Raw genomic sequence first — 14,159 nt, 5'->3', positions numbered from 1 at the left:
TTCGAACATAGATTCCTTTTCTCTTGAGCTATAGCCGTTTTTCTTATTAATGTTTTCGGTCAATCGGAAGACGGCTGGAAATCATGTCACGATCACGGATTTAATAGCTGCTCAAACTGTGCGGGAAAATCCCACATCTCTGACACTTCTTAATTGATCTTCTCTGAATGAGATCTTAAAGCAACAATAATGGCTCTTCTTGAGTTTATCTTCTTCCGGTATAGGTGAAGCTACCCATGCGCATAATTAACCAATAATCAATCTTTGTGTAAAGATAAGCACATTATAACTGCTTGCTTCTATGTGACAAAGCAATTGACATACAGCCTTTACCATATAGTATAATGTGATCCTTACAGATAGCGGTCAACAGCGCATCAACATTTATTTTTATGAATGATAACCCACCATCTGTTGGCGAGCATGACTCCTGACTCAGGGACTTGCATTTAATGTGTCCACCAAGCACCCATCGATCTATTGTTTAAATTGTCGTGACACAAAAAAAAAAAAATCTATATATTCTGGTGCAATGTTTAAAAATCTGGTCTGATCACCATAGAAACAGGTAGACTATATCTGTTGATTAGACCCATAATAAACATGTCAATAGCAGACAGTTTAACCGTGCAATGTGGCTGCAGCCCTCTCAATCCACTCCTATTAAAATAGTGTAGGCTTAAGAGAATATCACATCATAAAATAAATGTTCCCTACACAACGGGTGGAGACATTTTTGATGCATTCAGTTCTATTGGTCATCTTTTATTTAGATTAAATACAGAAAGATCTGGCCTGCAGCCATTTTTCTTTTTTTGTTATGTAAATGACAGTCTAGAGGTAGCTCTCAGGTGTTATTATTGCAGGGGAAAAAACAAAACAAAAACTGAAAAGTAATGTCCCAAAAAAGTGAATTTTAACACAAAAGCTGCCTATTGTGAGATCTTAAAGAATACAAGATAGCTGCTTGCTGTAGGCTTATTTTGGCAAAAAAAAACAGAACTGCCTACAAGCAACAGCGTCATTTAAAAGGATAACGATATACCTTTCTTAAAATATACTATGTCGCAATCCACAAGAAACTCTCAACCTCTTAGTGTCGCAGTCACGGACATAAAGACACTCGAGCATCCAGAGTAACGGCAGACTCAGCAGAGACGTTGCGACATACAGCTCTACAGCTCAACAACATCCAGTGTTGTGCAATCTTAGATTCTGATGCACAGTTTAGTTTTGGCACGTCTGGTCTTGTCATTGGTCATATGGCTTTATAATAGTGCATAGAGTCATCAGCGATGTCACAAACGACTGCATATCTACAATTTGCTAAGGAAAAGAACAGTTCTACACCTAGGTCGGGATTCTAAGCAAAGAACAACCGGCCTCTTGCATATATATCTTTTTCTTGCATTTTTTCCATTGTTCTTTTTCATATACAGTTTCTATCTTTTTCACTGTGTGGAGTCACTTAATTTATCAAGATGCAACTATAGCAAGGCAGGGACAAAAATAAATTCTAACAAACATTAGTGAAACCTGCTTGATAAAGTGTTATTCTACCATGGTGTCCGAGGACTGATAACCATATTAAAACTCCTATTAACCTTTGCCAGACAAAACCTACGCAAGGCTTGAGGACATGAGTTGTCCAACACCAAGAGATGTACCGACAGGGCACACATGGCTTATATAAAGCATTCCCACTGAACAGGAGTGAAATGCACGACTATAACGTAGTGTTTGTACTTTCCCTTTATCCTTTGGTATGAGTGGAGTGTTAACCAAGTGTTAGGTACAAGGCATAGTGGAGGTTAGACTTGGCTGGTGCATTCTCAGATTGGGATGTAAATCTGGACCCAGTACCCAAAGCCTTGCGCAGGGAAACGAAAACTAATTTAAAGGGACATTGAGGGCGGAGCTATCATTTAGCCCCTCCAATTTTTCAGCAACAGTCCCCTTTTACTCTACTTAAAACCACCAAAGGGCGAAAGGGGTGTGATATCTATCCTGCAGCCTGCGAAGACCTACAAGTTTTTGGATTGTTAACGTCCACCCTAATTATTTGGAAACGTTGAATCTGGTGGACTTCTGTCTTTTGCTCAGCCTAACCGTAGCAAGTTGGATAAACCTTGCGGAGAGTAATGAGAATTGTAGTAAAAGACTGCTTCATGGTTTGTGTCTGAATACTCTTACAGGTCCGTAATTGAATTTAGAACAAGGAATAGTTTTCAGAAGAGGTTAAAACACTAAGGTTTACAGTATATAAGGTATGCTATATATCCTGGGATGAAGGACTAAAATATATTAAAACTAGCAATATTCACATTTGTTTCAAGTTTACTACAATTTGTCTCCAAAATACTAACTGCACCATAACATCAGTTGGAATTTTGTACAGTTCTTATCTCCTAAATTCCATCTTCATATGAGGAGAAACAAAAAGGAAAAAACTGTCATCAGAGTCAGAATTGGTCTTTTATCCTCCTGGGAGATACAACTTGAATTTGTGGAGGAAGTATTGGATAAAAATTTCTAAAGTAAAAAAATATTTAAAATAAACTAACATACAAAAAGGAGTGTAAATAGCCTCAAATGTCCAATGCTGTTTATGACTTTTGAGATCGGAATCTGGATCATCGCCCTTGGCTACAGTGGTACACTGCCCAGTCGCTGGTCCACCAGCTGACCATATGTAACTCCACAAACCTTTGAAATCCAGTCATGTCTTTCGTCAAGACCAGGCTTCTTCTGGGTGCACCTCCGGAGAACGAACCTTATCCAGGAGACACTTATTTTCTTCTTCCGTGTGGAGGAGTCACAATGTGGTTAGATTTTACTTCTTGTTTTTCATCCTCTATGGGGTCCATCTCGGTCAAAACGCAGTTGAAGATCAACTGAGTCCATTTGGTGAGAAAAGCTAAGAAGCGGCAAATGCAGAGACAGGGAATTAAATGAAGCAACCAATGGTGAATTTACTAACCTGTGAGCTGCATCAAAATGTAAATGGTCATCTGGCTTTATTAACTAAGTGGCATTTATGACCGACCATGCCCATTTTACAGAAGAAAGTTTCTGTGGTCTTTCATATCCTCAAATTTGAAATGATCAACATCAGCTAGCACAATGCATCGATGAGAAACCAGGTAATATTTTGATGTCATACTGGCGGCAGGTCCCACCAGGTTCTAGGTTTCTGCACGAGGAAACATTGTGTCTCCTTATGTAAGCCATGAAATAGTATGACCTTTACGTGACTGTTCCTATGAACACATTACTCGTCTGCATGCTGTGAAAGCCGATACAGTGTTTATCGAAAGATAACGAGCGCTTGAAGCTATGGATGTACGTCATCAAATGGCCAACAGCAGCTCAGGGAGCTCTACTGAAGAACTCTGCTCTACTAAAGTAAAGAAGGGAGAAGATTCTGGACCACTCAGTCACCAATAAACAAAGCATAAAACGTACCTAAGAGTTTTCCAATGCAAGGCGGCCTTTTGGATTCAGGTAGATATACTCCCATAAAGTAGACTGGTACCCCAGACAACGCAATCCCAATACCGATGAGAGAGTTCACAGTATCACTGTATAAAGGGACAATCACCAAGAAAACCGTGCACAGGCAGAACACGATGGGGTAAAACAAGCTGAGCTGCAATAAGAGAGAGCATTCTATTAGACATTTTATAGGAACAGGGAGGATGAACAACAACTGCAACCCACAGAATGTTTTATTACGCGATCCAGACCCCACCTGGCTTTTTTATTTATTTATTTTTTAATAAAAAGGTATGTAATAAAATGACCTCTGCTTCAAAACTCAATATTGTAGTCACCAATGTATACTTTGTGGTAATGCACAAAGGACTTAAACCCCTCACCAAACAGGAGAAACAAGACTCACCTTTACGGGCCTTGGCCTATCTGGCTCCTTCCAGCGCAGGTAAATCTGACCAGCAATAGAGAGACCCACAAACAACCAGTAACTGAAGCTGTAATAATTTATCAACTGAAAGACGTCTTTTACGGACAGGTAGACCAGAGTCGCAGCACACTGTGCGGAGAGAAGAGACATTCTATTAGCGCAAGTGCGTGGAGGACATGGCTTTCACATCCTAGCAAAAGCTTTGTGTGTGTAGAATCTAAACAAATTGGCCCAACTATACAGCGCTAGAGGTTCTCAACAAAGACATGGAAAACACTTCACCCTGTAATAAAAGAAGGTGCACAGACTTCGGTACATACACTTCGTTTACATAAGTCATACCTGAAAGACAAATAGCCTAAAGAGTAGTCTAAATTATATCCAAAAGCATAACCAAATATTGTGAATACCACCTATCTCAGTAACATGTAGCCGATTGTCCTAGACAATATGGGTAAGGAGGAACATGTGGTTCTCAGAAGCCCACATATGGATTGTAACATAAAAAATCTTTTTGATGTAGCTCAAAGTCATATCTCGACTTGTGAAGGGATGGCAGGAGCAGCGGGAAGCATATTGGTTAAGGCTGAGATGCAAATGTAATGTCCTCACATTAAACAAGAGTGCAGGCACCGGTGTGAACCTCTCCATGTGGATTAGAGACAGCATGTCAGGCAGATGTCCTTCTCTTGATCCAACAAAGAACAATCTGGAGAAAAAGGTTTAAAATGGACATGGAAAATCATATCGGAAAAGGCAGAACGTCTATACAAGAAAACTCTGTTCAAATACCAAATGCTGCATTGAGCATACAAAAAAATAAATTTACAAAAAACCCACAAAACGTGTGTTCTGGCTTTAATGTAGAAGAGACGGACATTCTTTCTGCAGTAAACATACTGGCCAAGGCATGCGTGTCATGTTCAGTGACCGTATAATGACGGCTCTCGGCTACATTCTGAGAAGGTGACCTGAATGTCACATCTCTCACATTAAACAGGCCACCCCTCTCGCCTGCGGTTCTAGGGAGCAGCAAGTACAGGACAGAAAGAGGAGTGTGAGTTCCATGCGGACATTCCTCAGCGATAAGCGTGTGAAGATACCATTATCCTGCCGCTCGCTAAGCAATTTTTACCGACCCCTAAGGGCATAACAACAATAATCGTATACAATTAATCACCTGACGGCCAGGTCATTTAAAGCACATATCATGAGTTTACCACACGCCGTAATAATGGATCTTTACCATTATAGGCAACCATAGCTAATATGTAGCAATTAGAAGCCTGCCAGAAAATGTCTGAGAACGAGCCTGCTTGGTTTTATTATTTATTTTAAAGAGCAATAGAAGATAGCACAAGAAATTAGGCAATGTAAAAGTATAGGTTTCTGGTCTCCGCAAAGCAACAAGGCCTGTCTATGTTCATCAAATGGTCTTTCTTTACAAATTAAGAACGGGTTCATACCTGGAGGCAGCGAGGATGGAAGAATTAAGGCCACCAAAGCAGGACAAAGCCACAGCCACTGGGATGGTCCAGCTAAATACTCCATACACCATGTCAGCGAACGTCTGGTGGCAGAGGAGCGTAGATAAAGGACGAAGAAGAAGTGTGTATCAGAGAGGAAGGAAAAAGGGAGAAATGGGTCGATTTAAACACTGAAGAGAACACATAAGATCTTCGATATGCCCTGAGCCGCATTAGGTTTATTATATTTAGCACACTGATAAAACGGTAGGAGACCCCCAGATATTTGTGCCTGTTTTATGGAATCTTTCTGGTTTTATATGGACTGAGGAACAACAGCTCAACGTATTAAACATTGCACCCCGCTCATATGAATTTGCAGGAGGACAGAGTATTACGTTCTATATTTACATTTGTGAATACTATCTTCAGTTCTAACCCACTCACCACGGCTACTGCATCGCTGCTAACAACAGAGTTGAAGTCAAGAACCGTATAATAAGCCACATTGGTCAAGATGTATATGATGGTGACAACTGGCATGGAAATCCCAATGGACAAGGGTAAGTTCCTGAAAGCAAAGAACACCATGTAAAAACAACAACAACAACAGGTAATAGTCATCCTTAAACACACTGATAAAAAGGTGAGAACCCCCTGAAACAAATAGAGCAATAAGGGCCATATTTATGAAGAGCAATTCTGGTAGGACCACCAATGGAATGTAGGTCCACCTTTCATTCCGACTCACTGGAAGTGAAGTAAAAGTGGTTTGATTTTTATAGTAATTTATCGGTTACCTTTCTGGGTTCTTAATTTCTTCAGTAACAAAGTTGAGGGTGTCCCACCCAGAATAAGAAAAGAGAGCAGAGTACAAAGCGAGAGAGATGTCTCCAGCATCCCACGACGACCCTGCAAATGCATCTTCAAAGTGCTGTGTGTGTCCTGGGAAGGAATGAAAATGCGGTGATAGTGAAATATTGTAATTTTTTTGTCCTGTACACGCTATTAAAGCGGTTGTCTTCTTATAACAACATATGATGACACAGGTCACCTTCAGGGTAGAAGAGACAGCAGCTCCATTGATGTTTAGGGGGACACCAGCAGATCTGAGGAGCCAGCACTTAAGTAAAAAGTTCTAGAAAAACTTCCCCTAAGTAGATCCCGTACTATTAAAAATGAACCGATTAACTGTCCTTGGGTCATACCATTACATACGCAATTCATTTTAATAAGGAATGTAACTTCCATTCATTTGCAATATTGGAAATAACGGAAAAACACAATGTTTAAATACTCAATGTTTAAATCTCACCTTGACACAGTTTTACGATGCCCGTTATGATAATGGCAATTAGGGCAATGACTTTGGCATAGGTGAAGAGATCTTGGACCCGTGTTCCCCATTTCACGTATGCACAGTTAATAAACGTGAGAAGACCTGAAAATACAAAGTGAGATGCTGCTCAAATATTTCTATATCATCACTTCACCTCGGGAAACAAAATACAATCCCCGTGTCAATAGTAAAGAGGACCTGATCATATATATACCGTTTCCAGCAATGTGGCTTGTGAAAAACATGCTTCAGTGTTAGAATTATGTACATGGACTGTTTTTGGACAGCGAGTTTTGTTTCCTGCCCTTTTAATTTGCAGGGTTTTTTATTCTGGAAATCTTACTCTCTCTCTCTTAGTCTTACTCTTTTTCTCCTACCCTCTCCAATAACCACACTTCTCCTTTCACGCTGCTCCATCTGCGTACCTCTTGCCTCTTCGGAGTACCTCCACAACATGTTGAAGCCTCTGCGCTCCCCCAAGAAGAACGCAAAGCAGAAGCGGTGACAAGGACATGCGTGTTGGAGAAGGTTGTGAGAAAAAATATATTTAAAAAGAGTTCAAGTTAAAATTTTGATCAAATCCACAAGCCCAATCGGTCTACAACACAGGACGGACAGGTAACTCTCCGATAGGGGGTCATTTGCCATGCTTTCCCAATCTATATCTGGAACAATTGTCAGACCTCCCAATGACAAAAACCAAATACATTGTCAGATGTCGCAGCAGAAGAGTAGTTTGCTTTTTTTATCCTTGGGAATTCTAGACAAATCAGTCAGTTTGTGCGTTAGATAAGCTCTCGCCGTCTGGTTTATATATAGCTTGGGGAAAAAAAACATATCCGCTCAGACAGACATACTACGTTCCCTGGGTTGGATCCAAGCAGTATTGTATTACCCACCTGGCCCAGACATTTGCAAAATATTTATAGGGGATTAAAACTTCTAATTTTATCACAAGGTGTTGGGTTGGCTAGTAGTCAAGGGTAAGATAAAAGTACTAAAAACATTACGTAAAGCAATGAACAGCCACAAACAAGTGCTTCATTATAACTAGCATGAACAATAAAGGATGCGGCACCGTTAAATGCTACTACAAATGTTAACAAAAGAAAAAGCGGTGGGACTTCAATTTAAAAATGTTTTCCAGAACATCAAATATGGAATTATAAATCTGTAGTCCGGACAATAGCTCGGCTGCAGATACAAGTTACTTAGCGGGTGAACTGAGGCGAGATGAGACATGGACCAATTAATTAATGATATTTTGTTTAGGTTATCATTAATTAGTTTGCACAACAGGGTTAGGTATTTAGGAACCTTTTAATTTAAAGTAACAATATGCAGATGACTCTAGAAGAGGAAAGATAATGTTAGCTTTCCAGGTCCTATTAAAATAGGGGTGTCAGGCTCAAGGCCCTCAACGGCTGCAAATCAGGCCAGAATTTCTGGATATGCCGGCTCGATCATATACAGTTTAATCAAAAAATGCTACACTCCTCTGTGTTCAAGCAGAGATATCTAGATATTCTGGTCTGTTGGCCCCAGAGGGCCGGATTTCACCACTCCTGAATAAAAATAAAAAGGTGTCATCAACGTGTACAGCATGACATTAAACAGGTCCATCTCGGCACATTTTTCTAACAAGAAGGTATTTCAAAGTCGACAGCACCACCTATTTTTTTGTTTGTTCGTTTGTTTTTTTTGTTACGTCAAATTAATTCAATACGCAAGGGAAAGATTCTCTATTTAGGCAATAATTTAATTATATGCTATTATTCGAACGTTAGAGGGCAGAGGAAACATTAAAGCCACTCCTCACTCTTGATTTATTAGTTGATCAGTTGCTTGCAGTTCTAATTGTTAACGCTTTGGATACTCTCATGCGTAATTTAGTTGACAGGTTCTCATTAGCTCTTTAAAGGCCATCAACATATCAGTCTATGTTTCATAGAACATATTTACTATAATATGGAGCAGCGAAGCAGTCTCAGCTTACTTCGCCCACCACAAATTATTTTCTTGCTTGTAACAATGATAATAAAATGCTTATTCTTGAGCATCATTAAAAACTAAAATTCCAGCCAACAATCGGCTATGTACATTACTATTACTTTTGAGCTTCATCTTCCTGCCTACAAAATTGGGAGAGCTGCATTTTTTAGCATCTACTGTCCACCAGAAGCTCCTGTTAGCGGGCATAAAAATAGCTACATGTTCATAAAATATTCAACAATATACAGTCATTTCTTGTCTTGGACAATCTGAAAAAGGAAGCACAGCCTACTAAAAAATATGTAAAATAATACCAGTTTGAACAATTTTTGTTCAGAATCCTCTGGACCCACATCTTATTGAACTCAAACATTTCACTTTGTCGTTAAAGAAAGTAATGTTATAATACTGACAGACGCAGGCAGCAGCAATGAGTCTGGATGCCACATACGGTGGTTCACAAGATGGGAAGACAGGTTGGACCAAGTAGTTGGCAAAGGTGATAGCAATGACAGCTTGACTTGTAGGTTCGATGATAAGTAGAGAAGTCCACAGTCTTATAAAGGCAACAAAACCTCCGAAGGATTCTAAGATATAGGCATAACTAGCTCCTGATTTTGTGATGGTAGTACCAAGCTCTGCATAGCACAGAGCCCCAATCACTGAGAAGATGCCCCCAACTGCCCACAGCACCAGAGACAGCCCGTATGAGGCCGAGTAAATGAGGACACCCTTAGGAGACACAAAAATCCCTGAGCCTATCATGTTGCCCACAATGAGGCTGACTCCATTGAGTAGGGAGATCTCCTTCTTGAGTTGCATAGTCTCTTGAGGTCCTTTGCGACCCTCCCCAGTTGGGGACTTGTTTGAGCCATCGCTTGGGCTTGATGAGGTCAGCGGTACTGCTTGGTTCTCCCTCTCATCCATGGTGAAGATGAAAAAGGTCTACGGTGGAAACCTAAAACACTAACAAAGCAGCAGGACATGAGCATGAGGTACCAGGTCAGCCAAGTTAATCCTTCACCTCACTATAATTCTAGGTTATTGGTCAACTGACAAATCATATCATTAAAAAACTAAACAAAGAAAAAATCCCTTTTTAATCCCTGACATTAATTACCCCCCACTATGTAGGAAATGGAACAATAGAAACTGTTTCAAAGATTTTCTATGAAAATCCAAAGCGTACACAGAACAAATGTATAAAAAGAGCATTTAGAAAGAAAAAAAAAAACATTAACATCAGATCTTTATTCACCGGGTTAGGACAATCAATAAAAAAATATACAAATATATACAAATTAATTTTATACTTAGATTAACCTGCTGTATTTTATCATAAAATCTATACTCTTTGCAAAAACATGGACACATTATCCATAATATACCAGAAAATATATAGTGTAGTTGCCCTGAAGAATAGGGGGAAGTCAGATGTGGTAAACCATTTAAAAGGAAGAGTAATGTGTGCAGGGGTGTAACTAGAAACCACACCACCATCTTTGCCCCAGAACCTGTCAACCCCCCAAACAACCTGCTAGTGCCATCTTTGCCTCCCAAACACTTAAATATCCACATCAATGCGAACACACAAACACGCATCCATACAACATCTACTCATGTACACATTCATGCACACACACATGTACATATTCATACATGAACATCTACTCATGTACACATTCATGCTCACACACCAACGCCTACACAAGTACATATACACGTTCGTACGCACACACTTATACATACTCATATATTACTATCCTTTATAAAGAGCCAACCACAGCAAGTATCTCTACCAGGAAGGGCCTTGCTGGAACCACTAGAAATATGACACTCATGCACATGCCAGGCCTACCTAGCGGGAAATCCAGACCTACTAAATTATGTACCTTTGGAACATTTAAGTACAGAAATATTCAAGACTTGTGCGCACCCCAAGAAAAATAAATCAGAATAATGTCAGTGTGTATTAAGATGGGGGAATTCAGAAGCTGGGTAGAGACTATTAAACGCTTATCTGAAGACAATAAGAGCAATCTTTCAAGGGCCATGGCTACCTGTAAATACACACGCCAAAAAAACAAGTGCTTGGAGGAGCTGACAGTCTAAATTTAGTAACCCGAGGATGAAGGTGAGGGAGGAGAAGTATTCCAGTTTAACCAGTTCAGTGCAGCGTAACAGTCACATGAGCCTTAAAGAAGTAGTAAAGCCTACGTTATGATCCCCAACTATCAGGAAAACAAACAGCACAACACTTTATAAAGCTTTACGTTACTACTTACTACAAACGTCAACACTTTATGTGGTTTGTGACCGACTCAATTAGGACAACTTAAAGAATGTTTTATTTACGCCCATATTTATAAACACAGTTCTTGGTGTTTTTATACACATTATTGTGAGCTGTATGGCTGTAGAACACTGTGATTCACTCTTACCCAGCAGATATTCTAAGCCTCTAGAAAAGAGGGGCATCAGAGGAGGAACAAGGGACTGTGCATCCTGAAGAGGGTCACTTGCTACAGCATCAATGATAACATCCTGAGCCTTTCCTTTCTCTTTGTGTGAGGAGAAGACACAACTAACAGGAAAGATTTGCGATGACATCAGAGTTCACCAAACGGGTAAGCATAAGCTGAGGCTAGAGAAAGCCAAACATGGCGTCTGGGCCACCTAACCGCATACAGAAAGCCCTCCAAGGGACAAGGACATTAATTTAGGAGGCATTGGAGCCAGTCTACTTCTAGCCCGCACTGCTCACCTTCCTCTTGGCCATGCGCAAATAAATCATTTCACCCAACCGAGTAGAGTTTCTACCCCAACGAGGAGAATTAACGTTCTAAGACTTTTTTTTTTTTTTACTTCTGAAGTATTCCCAACATTATTGAATTTCACCGTCTGATTCACGGAACCAGCAGCGTAAGATCCCCCCCCAGGAAAACAGCTCAGATTTCAGGGAAGAGGTAAAGCAAACAGTCTGTGCCGGTAACCCTTAAAGACATTAAAGAGTCCCATTGAAGATGGCCCTAATACCACCGCCAGGCCAGAGTCATGATGACGTGCCCCGTTTTATTCAGAGAACGGTTCGAAACTCTCCAAAAATGAAACTATACTGGAAACTAACGCAGCAGGAACGGTTTTTACATTATGCTGCATCCACGCCAACGACAAAGTAACATGTTTTCGGGAAGGAAAAATATTAAAGCCCTTTGGTTTTTCAGGAATGGCTGCACTATGGATGAAAAAAACAAGCATTCCGCAAAAGCATTCTCTGGATCATTTTTTATGACATGACGTTCTAAGCATGTGTTACTCTACTTGGCAAAAACACGAGGCACGGCGATTGGAAGCAGACACCGACATGGGATAAACAAGCTGCAAGCCGATTCCTCCCCGCCATGTACCCGTCACCCCCATTATCATTCCCTTTAAACCCCCCACTCGCTCCTCCCTTTACCTAACACCGGCTGTTGATACATTTCAGCTTTTGTCCTGCAACCAGCTGTTTCCTGCAAACACAGATCCAACCTCTCCCTTAACCCCATCCTCATAGCAGCCAGCAAAAAGCTGCATCACCCACGAAAGCACTCAGCCATTTAACGCACACTCACATTCCTACAACGGGGGGGGGACTGAAAGCTTACCCTTTAATGGGGGTCGATGGTATTATCCTTGTTACATATTCCCACTAACACCTTTGTGACAGCACTATGAAATATGATGGTGCTATACACATATATATATATACATATATATATATATATATATATACATACACATACACATATACACACAGTGACACACACACACAGTGATGAGAGGTCAGTGTGAAGGGTCAGCCCTACCAGTATGTTTACAGAAGTGGTCTCTGTGTTATCTTGTTTTACCCAACAATAGGAAAGGTGTGTGAATAACAGGGGGTCCTGCATCAGCCCCTCCAAGGCATTTGCCTCCACCCCATGTCTCTGGGCTTGTGTTTGCCCTGAAGAGAGTAAGCTCTTCGGGACAAAATCTAATAAAGGTCATTGTTATTAGAGTGCTCACCTTCACATTACAAGGTAATAGGTCTCTTTCTTCCAGATGCTGTCTCTTTTCCTCCTGTTGATGGTAAATGTGGGTTCTCCAGTGCCGGGGGGGGGTCTGTTGCTTTTCCTCCTTGGTTCTTGTTCTCGTCTCCTTTCCTCTTGTTACTGCCCTCATTAACCCCTGCCCGGCACCCTTCCCTTCTCCCTTCCGACCCTGTGTCTGTTCCCCCACCACTTCCAGCTCCTTACGCTCTGCCTTTGTAGCTCCGCCCCCTACCGGTATCACGTGACCCAAGAGGAGGAAATTCCTAATGATGCCACAGTGGGCTTTAAAAAACACATCATCCTCATAATAATTATTATTGATTATACAGCGCCATCATATACCGCAGCGATGTACAAAGACAAGACATGGAGTACATTATAAGATCACAGTCTCTAATAGGACAATGACGTCACAGCTCAGTGATGTGGGCAGTTTGTGATTATATACCATGCATCTGAATTATTATAATTAATACAACGTGATGTCATCTGCAGGGGGTTTGTACACCAGAGCTTACACTTTACCATTGTCATACCACCCAAATATCGCTTTTTTTTTTGCAGGGACAGTCCCTCACTGAGACCCAAATCCCATTTTATTACCCCTGTCACTGTTCTGTACAAGCACAGACTGTTGGCTGTATATGACTTCATTACAGAGTTTTGCAACAATAAAATGTACAATATTTATTGTTCAGAAGATGTTTGTAAATAAATCTGAGGAAAATATTTTCATTTCTATGATCCATAACCAGCTGTCAATAGGCTTTGAAGAAACAGGAGCGCAACATATTCTACCACAGCCCCTGTGGAGTCTATCCCATGCATGTTTAAATTCCCTCACTGTATTAGCCTACCGCTTCTGCTGGGAAGCGGTTCCATTTATGTACCACCCTCAGTAAAGTTAAACGTCCTTCCATCACATCTAAGCCCCTGACCCTCAAGTTCTAACATATTTCTCTCCAAATAAACTTCCCTCCAGTACTTTGCTAAATCCCTTTTTATGTATTTAAATGTTTCCACCACATCTCCTCTCTCTCTTCTCTCCTCCAGTAGGGGTTTTGATTTCCACCTGTTCTGAGGTGGTCACCATGGGGTGGTCAACATGGGGTGGTGGTGGTGGTCATCATGGGGTGGTGGTGGGCATCGTGGGGTGGTGGTCATCATGGGGTGGTGGGTATCATTGGGTGGTGGTCTCCAGGCAGAAATATGATATGATAGAGTTATATCTATGCCTGTTTCTCCTAGATTCAGGAGCCATATGTCTGTCCCATTCCCTCACTGTATTAGCTTCTACCACTTCTGCCGGGAGGCTGCTCTACTTATTTATCACCCACTCAGTAAATAACATAATAATATTTAATCCT

At 40.8% G+C, this 14,159-nt stretch overlaps 2 protein-coding genes across 2 annotated transcripts in view; one reads left to right on the top strand and one right to left on the bottom strand.

Moving 5' to 3' along the window:
• PSME3IP1 (proteasome activator subunit 3 interacting protein 1) overlaps nt 1-14,159 on the top strand; it is a 235,321-nt gene that overhangs the window by 179,963 nt on the left and 41,199 nt on the right. The window lies entirely within an intron of this gene.
• Nucleotides 827-12,997, bottom strand: SLC7A6 (solute carrier family 7 member 6). Its single transcript, XM_053448920.1, has 10 exons — nt 12,767-12,997; nt 9,133-9,685; nt 6,704-6,829; nt 6,189-6,333; nt 5,836-5,959; nt 5,389-5,492; nt 4,535-4,631; nt 3,902-4,051; nt 3,466-3,649; nt 827-2,917 (listed from the first exon to the last, which is right to left on the bottom strand). The coding sequence occupies exons 2-10, from the start codon at nt 9,644-9,646 to the stop codon at nt 2,790-2,792; spliced, it is 1,572 nt and encodes a 523-aa protein (XP_053304895.1). The 5' UTR covers nt 9,647-9,685; nt 12,767-12,997; the 3' UTR covers nt 827-2,789.

Source organism: Spea bombifrons, chromosome 10, assembly GCF_027358695.1.
Source record: "Spea bombifrons isolate aSpeBom1 chromosome 10, aSpeBom1.2.pri, whole genome shotgun sequence".
Taxonomy (NCBI): Eukaryota; Metazoa; Chordata; class Amphibia; order Anura; family Pelobatidae; genus Spea; species Spea bombifrons.
This window is presented reverse-complemented; position numbering and strand designations above follow the sequence as displayed.

Excerpts from the sequence above, each read along its gene's own strand:
- SLC7A6 (XM_053448920.1), bottom strand. The coding sequence starts at position 9,646 with ATGGATGAGAGGGAGAACCAAGCAGTACCGCTGACCTCATCAAGCCCA. Across the intron at positions 6,830-9,132 it reads CATTGCTGCTGCCTGCGTCT|GTCTTCTCACGTTTATTAAC; the intron begins GTCAGTATTATA and ends TTGTATTTTCAG. Across the intron at positions 5,493-5,835 it reads GCAGCGATGCAGTAGCCGTG|ACGTTCGCTGACATGGTGTA; the intron begins GTGAGTGGGTTA and ends CTCTGCCACCAG.